The sequence below is a fragment of the Buceros rhinoceros genome, unplaced genomic scaffold (assembly GCF_000710305.1).
Source record: "Buceros rhinoceros silvestris isolate BGI_N320 unplaced genomic scaffold, ASM71030v1 scaffold8745, whole genome shotgun sequence".
NCBI classification, from domain to species: domain Eukaryota; kingdom Metazoa; phylum Chordata; class Aves; order Bucerotiformes; family Bucerotidae; genus Buceros; species Buceros rhinoceros.
The window spans coordinates 90326-103469 of NW_010413415.1; the positions used below are offsets into that span (position 1 = coordinate 90326).

General features: G+C 41.8%; 1 protein-coding gene across 1 annotated transcript in view; it reads left to right on the forward strand.

Moving 5' to 3' along the window:
* LOC104493944 (teneurin-1) overlaps window positions 1-13144 on the forward strand; it is a gene marked incomplete at its 3' end in the record, with an annotated part of 128519 nt that overhangs the window by 83069 nt on the left and 32306 nt on the right. The window contains exons 14-17 of the mRNA XM_010136714.1: window positions 1314-1581; window positions 7268-7411; window positions 11953-12202; window positions 13093-13113. Coding sequence (XP_010135016.1) covers window positions 1314-1581; window positions 7268-7411; window positions 11953-12202; window positions 13093-13113 — 683 coding nt within the window. The remainder of the gene's footprint in view (window positions 1-1313; window positions 1582-7267; window positions 7412-11952; window positions 12203-13092; window positions 13114-13144) is intronic.

Below are 13144 nucleotides of genomic sequence, written 5' to 3' on the forward strand. Positions count from 1 at the left end.
CAGCAGGAAAGAAGGGGAACACTGCAAATCAGGAACAGAAAAGGGAGCCGGATTTCCCTGGCAACACTACATTTCATATGTCAGAACGACAAGTGCTGGCAGGCCTCCAGTCGTACTGCAGCACTCCTACGACAGCGATGCTGTTGCAGTGTGTAAATAAAATTGTTCTGAAAGTAATCTATTGTTAAACGAGAAAAATCTAAAAATGAGAATATAAACCGAACAGTTCAAAATTTTCCAAGCTTGACAAATTTAACATTGTGACAGATTGGTTTGTTATTACGGAATTACACCAAAATCATTAGCCTTACTGATCACAGTCTAGTTTGCAGTGGCTTTTGAGTGACTTGCCTCCTCCAAGAAGCTGCTCTCTTCCCATGCCTGCGCTTCGCAGTGTGTCCCAGAAGAGCGCCTTTCTCTCAGAAGATCACAAGCGCTAAATCCTTTTTTATAGCTCCAAGGCCCACATCATTCAAAAGGTCAAGGCCAAGCTTCTCCGTTTCCCCCACAAGCTCGCAGTCTTTGTCGCTCTTCTCGTTGCTGAGGACTTGTCCTCATTGCAGCCAGGAACTGGTCCTACCCCACCGCAGGCATATCCAAGCCAGCTTTAATCCACAGCGACACTGCCAGCACTGCCGTGGGATTTGAGCTCTATTGCACACCCTGGGGATGTACCTGGTAGCCAGAGAACTTTGACACCCAGACTACTCCGTCTTCACTGCCTTGTGTCCCCCGTTAGGTCGTTGCATTCCTTACACTGCACCTCCGTATGCCATGTCCCTTTGTGCTGGGCTCAGCCTTACTGTAAGCACTTCTGCGCAGAAGAAGGTTTAGCAGGAAGGTTTGTCTTCTGTCTCAGCTTTCCCCAAGTTAGAGTTATCACCTCCAAAGCGGAATAGCATCTTCAACTCCTAATGTAATATATAAAGTAATATATAAAATGTGTGTTAAAAAAAGGTTTTTAATTGTATTTTGGCTAAGAACATTTGTTAAGTAAACCAAATAATAAAGCCAAGGGAAAGCTGTAGAGCTCCTGAGTATGATTATGTCCACAGAGACAGTATTTGCTCCTCGGGAGGAAAGAGTAAAGCATTACAGGAAGGTATTTACCAAAACAGACAGACTGCTATCCATAGGTTGTCCAAGCAGTTTCCAGAGTTGAACGTTTAGTAATATGCCTGGCTACTGCATTGCGTTCTAAGTGATACTGTGTCCACGTCGTGACTGTGAATTGTAAAATAAGCTCCTGCTCTTACTATGAGAATGTTGCATTTTTCTTGGCTATAGATCTCATGGTGTGTTTCTTTTCCAAGGTGGTCCAAGAGGAAATCCCAATTCCTTCGAGTTTTGTGAAGCTGAGTTATCTCAGCAGTCGAACACCAGGGTATAAAACTTTGCTGCGCATTATTTTGACACACACAACCATCCCTTCGGGAATGACGAAAGTCCATCTGATAGTTGCTGTTGAAGGACGTCTGCTTCAGAAGTGGTTTCCTGCTGCGGCCAATTTGGTGTACACGTTTGCCTGGAATAAGACAGATATATATGGACAGAAGGTTTCTGGCCTGGCCGAGGCGATGGGTATGTAGAATCACCTTGATGTAAGCAGGACCCCTCACACACACCAAGCCAGGAAAATACAGCTTCTAAATTTTGTTGCTGCACTTATAAATCAAATGCCTCTTTAGCTGAAGCGACCCGTAGGATTTCCTAAGAACATTTATTTTCTCATTCTTCCAATGTCATCTTTCTAATTTAATCAATTTGAAAATCCCCTTTTCCCTCAGAGGCTGGTTATGTACTAACGGCATTATACTCAGCTGTCTTTGTTTTTGAATGTTACTTGGAATGTGACCTTTGGTGTGTCATTGTTTCTGTCATTTTTTGGTTGTGACATTTAAGATGTCATTCCCACTTAGGGTTTACAGAACTCTAACTTCTTGGGCATCCTTTCTTACTACATTTCATGTCCCCAACAGTTAAAATTAATTGATTTGTTGGTTACGGATGTTTATATGAAAATCGTCACGTTTCATAGGCTTTCTTCACCAAGCAGCACAAGTGCTGTTCTGAGAATTAATACAGAAGCGCTGTCTGTGCAAATACATTTTATTTAGCCAGTCATTTTTTTTCATTAATTTCGTGATTGTTTATAAAAGGCTTGCTATTTTTTTGATTAAATTTTGGGTTCTGTTGCTTAATTGACTGTTCTTACCGATACTTTCCATTAAGATTATTTACCTGGCCAGCAAAGCTTGGTGTTGTGAATAAGCCCTATTCACTTCCTTTGCAGTTCTGTTTTGCATTTTAAGTCAGGGCAATCATAGCAAGCAGCACTGGCAGGATCAGGCTGTGAAGCACGAATAGCGAGGGCTGCATACATCTACCCTCTCGAGGAATGTGCCTCATTCCAGATACGAAAATGCTTTTCTGAAGGGCAGCTATAAGGTCTCTTCAGGACCTGTCCAGGCAGCGAGCCTGCAAATTGACCCGTGCAAAGCCAAGAGGTGCCCTCCCAGCTTTGCAAGCCCTGCAGCAACCAGAACATCTAGTGCGTGACTGTTCTCGTGTGCTCCCAGCCAGGTAGGCTGTGAGGCAGCTGCATGGAGAGGCAATGGGAGAGAGGAGGATTACAGCACTTTCCTGGTCATTTTTATGTAGTCAGTGATGCAGACGTAGCCGCTGGTGTCCACAAAGGGTTGTAAGGGCAAAATACGGAGTATGATTTACATCACGCGGTGCACATAGGAATGTGTCAGAAAACATGGCGCTTGTTCCAGAGCTTTAGTCCCACAGACCACTTCAACAGATACAACCACAGGCTGCTGTCAGAAGGGACGTTCTCGTGTTCTCTCCTCACCCCTGGGCCACCACTCGCATCCATTGGATCATTAAATGAGCCAGATCAGGAACAAATTCAGCTGAAAACTGGAGCAACCAGAAAATAAGTGATAAATTTTCAGCTTCGTTAGTTTCCTGATCCGCTGTGAGTGCTAGTGCAGAAGCTCAGAGCTTCATTCCAGCTGTAGCTCACACATTACGTTGGCCTACAGTGGTGGAAGCTCCACCCTTAGTGCAAGGTCTGCTGAGTTGCTGCATCATCTGTCTTATCTGCACCTGATCTACCACATCAGGCTCACATCTGTAGAAAGGTGGACAATTTTTCAAAGGGTTCGGTCAGGTGTTGGCACTGACACAGAGAGGGCTCTGAATGTCCCAGGTGTGGCGCACGATGGGGAGCAGGAGTGCCCTTTTTAGCCTGTCGGTCTCATGAAACCTCCTCGTTAGGGGCAAATCTAGCCCCAGCCCGTGGCAGATACAGATTGGTGCTCGTGTTCTGCAGTGACGGAGGGTATTAAATGGGTTGTTGGCTTCACTAACACGCCTCTATGCAAATCCAGAAACGAAAAAAAAACGCCAGTGTGCCCTTTGGCACTCCCGTGGGTGATCAGACTGGACCAGATGGGTCACGGGGGCCGCCTGGGGCTTTCCTCAGCATGGCTACACGTGCCCTCTGTGCAGAGTCTGTCACTGCACATTATCCCTAACGTGTATGAGAGGGAACCGTGGAGTATGCTTGCCCCCCCTGCATCATTTAAGAGTCTTCTGATGATCCTGGAGTCTGGTATGTGTCTGGACTTCAAAACAATTTAAATCAAATACGTAACATCTTATGAAGTGATACTGTAGTTACAGATTCCCGAATTAGAAGTACACGAGTGTAATATCTTTAAATATGAAGAAAGCTTATGCAATAGTGCTGGATAACAACTTCTAAATTATTTAACTGGTGATTTGGAGTTTTTTTATTTTCCTTAAAGTTTGGGTTAATTATGTTTCTTCCAAAACAGAATCAAAAATCTTCATATTTTAAGTGCATTGTTGGAATGTTTTGTTAGATTCCAATAAAGCTTTATTTAATTTGACACACTGTAGTACTGAGGGACTTTTATCTGCATCCATTATATGAATTTTTGTCAAAATAATTTCCTCTGCCAGTATATTACCAATATTTAATAATGCATTCTGTTCAGTTTTCATTTTAATTAAATTAAATTTGCAGCAGGTTGAACTCCTGAAACTCAGAAATAGAACCATCTGCTTTTGGTTTTATAAATACTATAAACGTCTTTATTTTTCTTCAGGGTTATTGACAGCCATGGTCATATAACCAGTTGCAAAAAGAAGACTTTGAGCATATTTCCAGACACAAGTGGTTCTGTGTAAATCTGTTGGAGAAACATTTGCTGGTGTTTGCCTAGTCCCCAAGTCCCTGACAAGAGGCCATTTTCTCTTCTCAGAGTAACAACTGAGATGATAAAGCACCAGTCTTTGTTCCGAATAAGAAAACCGTCATGTGGATGTTGACGCACAAAGCCCTGGTGGTAAAGTCCATGTAATTTAGCATATGAAAGGGAAGGATTTCAGTAGAACCCTCAATCAAAACTCCTGCGTAAATCCATACATGCTCAATCATACTCCTGCAAGCCCTTGTATCCCACTTGAAGTGGTGTGCAAGGACTAATCCTTCTGGGTGTGAAGATAAACAGCTCTCGAGCAGTGTTAGGCCTTCTCTGTTTATTACTCGTGGCTTTGGTTGTGTTCATTATATTCATCGTTCAAAGAAGTAAAGTACAAATATCTCAGGAGAGGTTGAAGTAGAGGTTACTGTCCTGTTTAATCATGTCTTTTCTTTCTTACATCTCTTTTGGCTTCTGCCCTTAAATTGTGATGTGTTGGCACTGCTCACAACTTACTATTCGTTCTTCTAGATAGTTGTATGGAAATAATAGATTTTTGGTACAGAAGATTTCAGTAAATCTTCTGAAATCCATTTTGAGACTGCAAAGAACTGTACTTGCTGGCTGTTAGTGTCCAAAAACGTAGTTACTACCGTTCTTCCTCACGCAGTGAAATCTCAATCACCTCAAAAAAAGGACTGTAAATTAATTTGACCAGAAAGTAACACATCGCAGTGAGGTTACGCTGACTGAGATTGTTATTCCACTTATGAAATTGCGTTTTGCAAAACCTGCCAGTACAAAATACTTATTTCTCAAGTGGGACTGCAGTCACCTGGTGGACTTTACAGTCGTTACATTTCCTCTGATTACTTTGCATGCAAAACGACTGGTAGGAACTTTCCACACATCAGTACCTCCAGTTAGATGGTTCAGGAGACTCTGCTGTAAGATCACACAGATACTGCTTCTTGGAGCATAGACCTCTTTCATAAATAGGTGTAAGTACACAGAGGAACATGGCTGTAGGCACGCACTGATGAGAGAGGCGAAAAAGGCAGCTCTGTACTGTGAGAGCTTAAAAGCAAACTTTTAAGAAAGGGGTTACTAACCTCTGGAGGGTACTTGGCAGCTCAGAAACATCAGTTATGGGCAGGGAGTAACAGTCGCTTTAATGTTAGCTGCAGTCCTGGTAAATGAGGCACTGTGGCTCCATTGGTACAGATTCTCAGCTGGTTTAAGGTGTTTTATACCTCCCTTCACCCAGCGTGGTACTTCACAGCAGCTGATGAACTGTCCTGGGGGTCTGTCTTGGTTACCTGAGCAAGGCTGAGTGACTTGGTGCTATAGGTCTTTACTCTTTTCAAGTGAACGTGTCTGGCCCAGGATTGAACATGTTAAGTACAGGAGTGAGGTAAAGATGCTAACAAAGAGGTGGCAAGTGGTCACCAGGGGTGTCCCCCAGGGCTCAGTGTTGGGGCCTGTCCTCTTCAACATCTTTATCAGTGATGTGGATGAAAGGGTTGAGTGCACCCTCAGTAAGTTTGCAGATGACACCAAGTTGGGTAGGCGTGTCAATCTGCTTGAAGATCAGGAGGCTCTACAGAGGGGAAAACCTGGCCTTTATCTTCTCTCTGCGTTAACACCTACAAAACGCTGCTGGTTACTGAACCTTGATGGCTCATCCCATCACGGGATGTGGCTGTTCTGGAAGCAGCTCCATGCCCATAGCTGGGCATTCAGCCCAGGGAACTACCCAAAACTATTGCTGATGGTCATCACGAGAACTCCCATAACAGCAAAATCAGGCAGAGTGGCTGCTGGACCCTCCGACTGACACCTGTAATGTTTGGAACATACAATATTTACGGTACTTAAGGCGATATGATTTTTACAAGAAGTCAGAATTTAGCTGCAAAAAACAGGTTCTTCCTGCTAAAATGATGAAGCAGCTCTAAGTGAAGTTGCTGTAAGGAAGAGCTTTCAGTTTGCCATGAAACATTTATCTTACAAACACAAATGCCCCCTGCTATGGCTGGTCAAAATATTTTGATTGCATCCAGTAAAGGAATTTAGATGGTATTAAACTATTCATGGTTCAAGTAAAATGTACCTAATGCTGCTACATGGAAAAAGTGAGAAGGAAATATTTGAAATGTCAGAAAACTGGTTTTTAAAATGCTTTTTTTGTTTCTTTAAATATTTTTAAAGACATTTATATTTTGGAAGGGCTGAATTATCTCAATGTTTCTTAGATCAAATTTTAGGATTTGGTGTCAAAATAGCATTCTTCCTTTACGAATGAGTTGCACTGAAATCAGAAAAGGTTAACTGGAGGAGATAAATAACTTCAAAAAGAAAAGACAATGCCAAAATTAAGATAGATACCAAAATTATAAGAGAGATACCAAAATTAAATTTAGAAGAGGTTTTGTTTGTTTGTTTGTTTTACTGAATACTAAAGGAAAGGGTTTTTTGATCACTTTGAGCATCCCCAAAACCCACCATCCTTCAGGAAATGCAAGATTTCAGCAGGTGTTTTGGGCAGCTGTAGAGGGGAATCACGTGAAGTACAAGCCTGTTGAGATAAATGGTTAATTCTAGAAATTTTCAGCTTAGCAATCCATTTCTGCCGAAGTATAGTTTTTACAATCAGCAAACGAATTAAACCCAGTTTGTTTTCACATGGATATTTTTCCTGTTTACGCTGTTATTCAGGTAATTAGCAGAAATGCAATAAACAATCAAGTCAGGAGTCACTGAAGGAGACTTATACTCTTTAAGAAATCCATAACTGATACAATAGAAATTCTTTTGCTTTGAAACAGTAGTAGCTATAGCTGTAATAACATACTAATCTCTTTAAACCCTTTTTTTAAAAAAAATAGTCAGCCGTAGCAATCAGGCTGAGGAAAGTTAGTGGCATCGTTACTTGGCAGGTGAATATAAAAACCTAGAATGAAAAATTACCTAGTAGTTCACAGAGGAAGAAGCAGACTGATCGATCTTTAATTGTTTGTTTGCAGTGTCGGTGGGATATGAATATGAAACATGCCCTGATTATATTCTGTGGGAGAAGAGAACAGTAATCCTTCAAGGCTTTGAAATGGATGCTTCAAATCTGGGAGGCTGGTCTATAAACAAACACCATGTCTTAAATCCACAAAGTGGTAAGTCCGTCCTTTATTAACTGGCCATGCAGAAGAAGAATACAAATTTTAAAGGAATTAATTCTTCAGATTTTAAGCATTACACTTCCTAGCATGTAATCCTCTAATGTGCACCCTCATTTATTGAGAACTGAACTGTAAATGCCATCGGAAAGGATATTTTTAATGTTCTGGCTCCCAGGTATTAAACGTCAATACCCCTCACTCTTGCGATCGCTAGCACGTTGTGGTCATTTGGGCGGGAAAAGGGCATACTCATTTAGGTTTGCTCTCACTCTGTAGGTACAGAAGTACCACATTTTAGGTCAGTTTAGAGCAGGATTTATTCTCAGCAAAGTGTCTACACTCCTAATTCATCCTCCGACTCACGTCAGTTAGTAGCACCGTGAGAACAAACAGGCTGAGTGAGAGGTAGCACTGGGGAACCCATGCCGCCAGTCCGGTATGTGGGCGCTGCTGTGGCTGCCCACTCCGTGGAGAAGCAAAGTCACTTTTCAGGACAAGCAATCGAGCACCTTTTCAAGCAATAGGGAAAAAAAACTGTAAATGGCGTTTGGTGTCATGACATTAACTCTGCATAGAGATTCTTCAAGCATGGAGACTCAGACCTGTTTTCTCATGGCTTTTATTTTATTCCTGGGGCTTTTTTCTTTTCCTCCCTTAACATCCGTAATCAGGAACTGGTGGGATTAAATTATTACAAGTTGTAGATAAATTATGGTAACTAGAAAAACACAGCTTTGCCAATAAACAGATACCTCACTGTCCGGGGGAAGAGAAGCTTGGAGTCAGATTTCAGCACTTATTTATAAGCAGAGTATTGGATTCAGTGAAGTTGTCTGAATTTGCTCCAGCTGAGAGTCTGTCCACTAAAATCTCTTTCCATCTGCAAACTCGTGCTAATGAAGATTCATGCCCAGATGTATGGCTGTCAGGTTTTTACAAGTTTTGTGGTTGACTGCGCAGCTGCAGTATAAATATTCCAAATACAAAAGGTCAGATTTAGTTTGTAAATTATCTGGATTTCTGTTTTGATTTAAAATAGTTTGACATTTTAAACAGCAGTTCTTTCATACCCTGTCTTATCGGTTTGTATAGATTGTCTCTTTTAAATGCCAGCTATTGACATTTAACACAGAGAGAAATCTGACCTCAGTCAGCTCAGCCCCCAACCGTGAGACCCACAGTCTACTCCTTAGTGCCAATTTACCACTTGCATAGTTTAATTTCAAGACTAAATTGCTGGCAGTAACTCCAATTTATGTGACTCTCTGCTCACTGCGGTGGTTACTACTATAATTCACCCCACAGGCACTATGATGTCCTGAGATTTTGTAAAGTATACAATTATAATAGGAGCGGGGCTAAATCATTGCTTTCCCAAGCACGGGATATGTGGTGAGAAACTGCTTCCCCGCCCCGTCGCAGCGGTGTGGCTGAGAACGCCAGAGAGCACTGACCTGTCAGCCACACACTGCTGAAAATCCACTAAAATCGTCCAGACTGCGCCCGCTACCCCAATGACAAGGATGGGGAATGTGCAGCTTCTTATACCTGCTCCTCTTCCTCACGTGTTCCCGCCATGCTGGGCGTGACAAGGCTGAAGTCAGGGGCAAGCTGCTAAATGTCTTTATCCATTACTTAGACGCAATCTGGGGAGGGGAGAGCATAAGCACATCTGCCTCGGTGGGTCTCTTCTGTTTACAGTTTGCATGTCAGGGCACCTCCAGTGAGAACGGCAAAGCCCAGCCGGACCATCGTGATGTCTCCGATGTTCCTCACGATTAGAACAGGCTTCGAGCACACGTGCCTGGCTCGTATACACGAACCAGAAAAGCAGTTAGGAGCAGAAACACAATGACTATACCACAGTTAGTGCACACCTAATGAAGCAGCCTGTGGGCTCATATTAAAGCAACAAAACCAAATAATGAGCTGTGTTAACGAAAAGGAAAAAAGATAATGAGTGTGCTTCTGGTCCTACCTAGAAACTAGTGAGCTGCTCTTCCACTGCAGATAGATAAAATGTGCTTTAAATAAGGACAAAAATATGATTCAGGCTTAGAGTTACATATTTCGGACTTATCTCCATGCCACTGTGAGGGAAATGAAAAGCACGAGTAGCCTTCTCGAGTATGAATACAGTGAGCCTTTTCACTTTTAATTAAAGCACCCCCTCTGCATGGATGAAGAGCTGCTCTTTTTAGAAGCGTGCGGCTTGCATCTGGTTTTGAATCGCTGTCACTGGATTAACTACAGAAATAGCATTGGAATATAACATGTCTTCCTAAAAACTCTCTATTGCCAGTGACAATTTTGTTTTCAAACTAAAACCAGAAGCACTTTGCTTGGTTAGTTAACTAATCCTTAAGAGCTTCTGGGTAAGTTCAGCGTCTCGGTCTTGTCTTCCAGCAGGTCTGCTGCTGTGCACAGCATTCCTCCGCAGAGACAGGGGGGGTGCGCTTGCCTCCCTCCCCAGGAAGGCTGTTCTTTTTAGAGATGTTACAGAATAAACCAAGTGCAACAGAAAAGTTGTAAAAATAAATAGATGCCATTTTACAGAATTGCACTTCATAGCCAGGTCGACGCTGTGGGGATACGAGTATTGACATGCAGAAACCACAGCAAAACTGTCAGATGGAAGAATCTTTTTAAAAACAGGAAAGAAAAAAAGATGTCTGATTCCAGCAGCAGAGATGTGAAATAATGTATACTGTTGCAGTGTGGCTGTCGCTGGAAACTCAAGCATTTTGAGGGTATTTCTAGATATCACTATGACTCCTAGGTTAAGAAAGGATCACAGCCCATTCTCAGCTATGCTAAACTGGTCTTTTCCCACTTCTGTTCCCCCTCCAGTTTAGAGCTTTGATCTCTTCTAATTCATTACATGATTAGTGTTCTCTAACACAAACATCCTGGATGGTTTGGATGGTTTGGCAGATCTTCAAGAAGAGAACACATACCATAAATACTAGTTCCTGTATGTAGAATTCCATGTGCTATTAGCCCATTTTTCAGAGTACTCTTTGATTTTTCTTCTGAGGGGCAAGTGCATTGATTCAATTTTTCTTTATCTGAGGGAAGGAGAAGTGATTTTACAGGGACTTTATGCTTTAAGGTAATGCTTACATTTATTGACAGTAAAACATACTCTCCAGAGCCCTCATTATTTACTGGCAATTGTATGAGGCAGTTAAAGATTACCTTTACATTGTTAATATCAGACAAAGGGCAGCATCTTCGTTTAGTGGTATTTTTAGCTGGTACATAAGGGAGGATGTTGCCATTAATTTTACGGGTGTATTTCCAAGATGCTTTTTATAAGCCAACATTCAAACAAACATATGTGTTCTGTATTGTTCAGAAATTTATTTTTTTTTAAACATAATTCCCTGCAAAATAGCTATGGCAACACCCAGTAATTTCAAAGGAGAATTTTAGCTTCAGACTTACCTGAAAGCCACAAAAAACCAGTTTAGCACAAGTTGGTAGAGGTAGTATGTAAATATATTTGCTGTACTTTGGGAAAATTGGGATGTATCTCACCACATACTTCCTGCAGTATCTAGAATATGCACATTTCCCAGTCTAAAAGTCCTCCAGAAAGTACATTCCCTTGTGTTTATTCCTTTAATTGTGTCACTTTTCCGATGAAGTATGGGGCTTCCCAAGGACAAGAAGAGATTTGGACTGTGCTCTAAAAGAATACTTATCTTCCTTTCGGCAACAGCCAAAATCTTAAATTGCCATGTCGTTTTGAAGGTACGTCTTAGCTATATTGCTACATTGGTATTTAAAATACACGCTACAGCTATCAGCTTGAGAACATACATCTTTGTACTGGTTCTGGCATCACCAGCCTAGTAATTGGGAAGACTTCCAACGACGTGTGCTGCAGAGCAGTGCTAAAATACTGACGCTCTGCAAAGTTGTTTCAAACTTTACTGCAGTACTTAATATGTTCTTGCTGGTAAGACTTTCACTTGTACCTCAGAATTACTTCTTAACTCTTAACTTGGCTTTGCTGCACTTGGCACCATTTTTATATAGCACGAAGGACTCGCATTTAAATTTGAATATTGATTTTGTACTGCCACTCAGTGCTCTTTTGTGAAAAATGCGTAGTGGTGCTGCTATTAATCTCCTTTAATTAAATATTCAAACTGCCTCAGAAATTCCTCTGCTACCTAATAAAAATTTATGAATAAAATGAATATTAAAGTAGTAATCCCCAAGAAGTCAGATAGCACTGCAATTAACAGTTTGTTAGAGCATTAACCAACTGCGAGTTCTCCTCATGATGTTGACTTTTAAAAATAGAATAGCCACTAACCAGTAAACTACAAAATGGGGATGGTGAAGCTTGGAACTGAATTGGAAGAGATTAGCGGAACCCTGTGACAGTCTTTAAGAGATCCGATGTTTGTTCCTGTTCTGGTCATCCAGTTTCCTAGAGGATTGCGTAATCCAAAACGGGAGAATAGTTTAAATGCTCTACATTTACTTTTTTGGTCTCAATTTTCTCCCCCTTCTCCCCTTAGGAATTCTACACAAAGGAAATGGTGAAAACTTGTTCATTTCCCAGCAGCCACCAGTCATCTCAACCGTGATGGGCAACGGACACCAGAGGAGTGTCTCTTGCTCCAACTGCAACGGTCTCGCGCTCAACAGCAAACTCTTCGCCCCAGTCGCTCTTGCTTCTGGGCCTGATGGTAGTGTGTATATTGGGGACTTCAATTTTGTCAGACGGATCTTTCCCTCCGGAAACTCGATTGGCATATTAGAGTTAAGGTAAAAAATAATGAGCTTTCTCTGCCTAGCGTGCTTTATCCTGGCTGTGATGTGACTATGAAAACCACGGGGAGCACTTGCTCCCCTTGGAATTAAAGCAGCAGCCACGTGTAGCTCCCATATGAGCATATGTCCTGTCGACTGTCAAACAGACTCCTCAGAAAACTTACACTTAAAGTCATCAGCTAAAAGGGGCATCTTAAGTGGCCTTTAGAAGAGGTTTTGAAAAATGAATTTCTAGAGTGTGGCATTAATAGAGCTAATTTTTCTTCCTGCAAGACTTTTCATATATTTTTCTCAAAAAGTTAAAATATTCTGTGAAATGTGATTTTTAAGAAAACCCTATAATTCAATAGCAAATATGCAAAGTATCACGTCAAACCACACCATTGTGGCTGAAGATAGACTTACCACCTTTAAAATTATCACAGCTAGTTTGTTCCTCACCTGTAACAGAGGATGTGACCGCGTTGAAGCAGACGAGAGCAAAGCAGGCATTGCAGTCTGAGGTGTCACAGGCTGGGCCCGTGCCACCGTCAATGACTCCCGCGTAATTACGACTCCGGCTTCCCATTCCCTTTCGGAGCCAGAGGGGAAGACAGGAAACATTCCTGACGCTGAAACACTAAGTGTCTCTTACTTAACACCCCAGATCTCCACCTAGCTGACAGTGTTGCTGAAGACTGCTCAGAATTAACTTGACATTGTGCGGGCGGTGGAAAGGAAGACTTTGAGAGAAAGAAATAATATCGAGTAACAGGACGAAGAGTGTTTTGTTGTTGGGGTGCAGCTCTGCGAGCAGTACAGCAAAGAATACGGTTTTGTCAAGGACTAACATTCTTGTCTTTTTCTTTTTTTCTTCCTAAACCTGAACTGATCTGTCCTGCTAGGAATAGAGACACAAGACACAGGTGAGTAAAACGCAGTAAAATGCAAATCATG